Raw genomic sequence first — 1,363 nt, forward strand, 5'->3', positions numbered from 1 at the left:
TATAAGTTGTTGCCAAGACTAGGTCGGCCAGTGTCGTACCATAACCTAACCATGATTAAGCCATCGCCCACCGAGCTATATTGAACTGAATTAAAATTAGAGTCCCCGTCCGTGTTTTCTTATTTTAACCAAAAAAATACAGAATCTTTAAAAGAAAGTCAGAATTCAGATATTNGCCCATGCCATCCATATCCCAAACCACACCTTCAATCCTTTCTTCTTTTGCAATACCAACTAAACACATCAATGGCAGCAACCGCGGTCCGTGTGTTCGGCAAACCGATCACTCACGGAACTCGTACGCAACGGGCCCTAGCCGCTAAGAACAACCAGAACGCCGATGGCAAGCTCGACCAGGCTTTGCAGTTGTCGAACCAGTTTCGGAAAGTGGCTGCAGGAGGGGGGAACGTGGCCACCGTTAACACCACGCTTGGGATGGTTTACAACGCCACCGGTGAAACCGTGACTTACGTGACTTCGCATGATTGGGAAGGAAATGCTTCCAGGGGGTATAAGGTGATCATTCTGAACGGGCAATGGGGCGTTTTCGAGCATGATGGTAACCGCCAAGGATCGGTTGGGGCTGTTGTGTACGGCATTAAGGACTGCTCTGAGTTCATGATCTCTTGGAACAACCCTTGGAAAAATTGTGGAGGAAACAGCAACACTGTAAGCCTATAATCATCTCTTTCGTTTTCCATTTCTTTACGGTTTTTCCTTGAACCTTAACCTGACTATATATATATATATGTTGCATGCATGCAGGCTTATTGTGAGATGAACGATCCAGGATACTTTGAGAACTGCGACTGGGATGAAATCCATGAAAAACTGATGGCTTCTGGTACCGAATCCCAAACAAGTTGGAGAGGTTATTCTACAAAAGTCAGCATCCAGGCTGGAGGCAATATTGCTTCTGTCACTGCTTTTTTCTATCTCGACGTCTAGATGTCGATCGATTACGTCTCTCGCTCACTCGATGATAATAAGTTCCAGGAATTAGATGTATGGTTGTAATTAGAATAAGCCAAGCTTATTAGAGATGATGGGGTTGGCTTAAGTGAATTAATGTTAAGATAAATAAAACGTTGGTCTTGGTCTGAACTTGATCAAGATTTTGTGTGATTTATCTATCAAATATATAAATATACATTCAATTGTTATATATATATATATATACTACCTTATAAAGCATTTGGGTAAAACTCTTAAACACATTCATCCCTATCTGATTTCATCTCATATCTGAATTCATGTAACTAATCGTAGATAAACACAAGTAAATACAAGATAAACATCTCATTTTAAATATAAAAAATCTAAAATATAATTAGGATAATCATTGAGTTCTAACAGAATACTT

The 1,363-nt window shown here is 40.3% G+C and overlaps 1 protein-coding gene across 1 annotated transcript; it reads left to right on the forward strand.

Annotated features, from left to right (window-relative positions):
• The first annotated feature begins 232 nt into the window (after positions 1 to 232).
• Positions 233 to 1,101, forward strand: LOC112504709 (23 kDa jasmonate-induced protein-like). The gene is made up of 2 exons (XM_025108650.1): positions 233 to 669; positions 766 to 1,101. The coding sequence occupies exons 1-2, from the start codon at positions 247 to 249 to the stop codon at positions 946 to 948; spliced, it is 606 nt and encodes a 201-aa protein (XP_024964418.1). The 5' UTR covers positions 233 to 246; the 3' UTR covers positions 949 to 1,101.
• Positions 1,102 to 1,363: the final 262 nt, after the last annotated feature.

The sequence above is a fragment of the Cynara cardunculus genome, unplaced genomic scaffold, assembly GCF_001531365.2.
Source record: "Cynara cardunculus var. scolymus isolate 2C unplaced genomic scaffold, CcrdV1 Un_Scaffold_6582, whole genome shotgun sequence".
Lineage (NCBI taxonomy): Eukaryota > Viridiplantae > Streptophyta > Magnoliopsida > Asterales > Asteraceae > Cynara > Cynara cardunculus.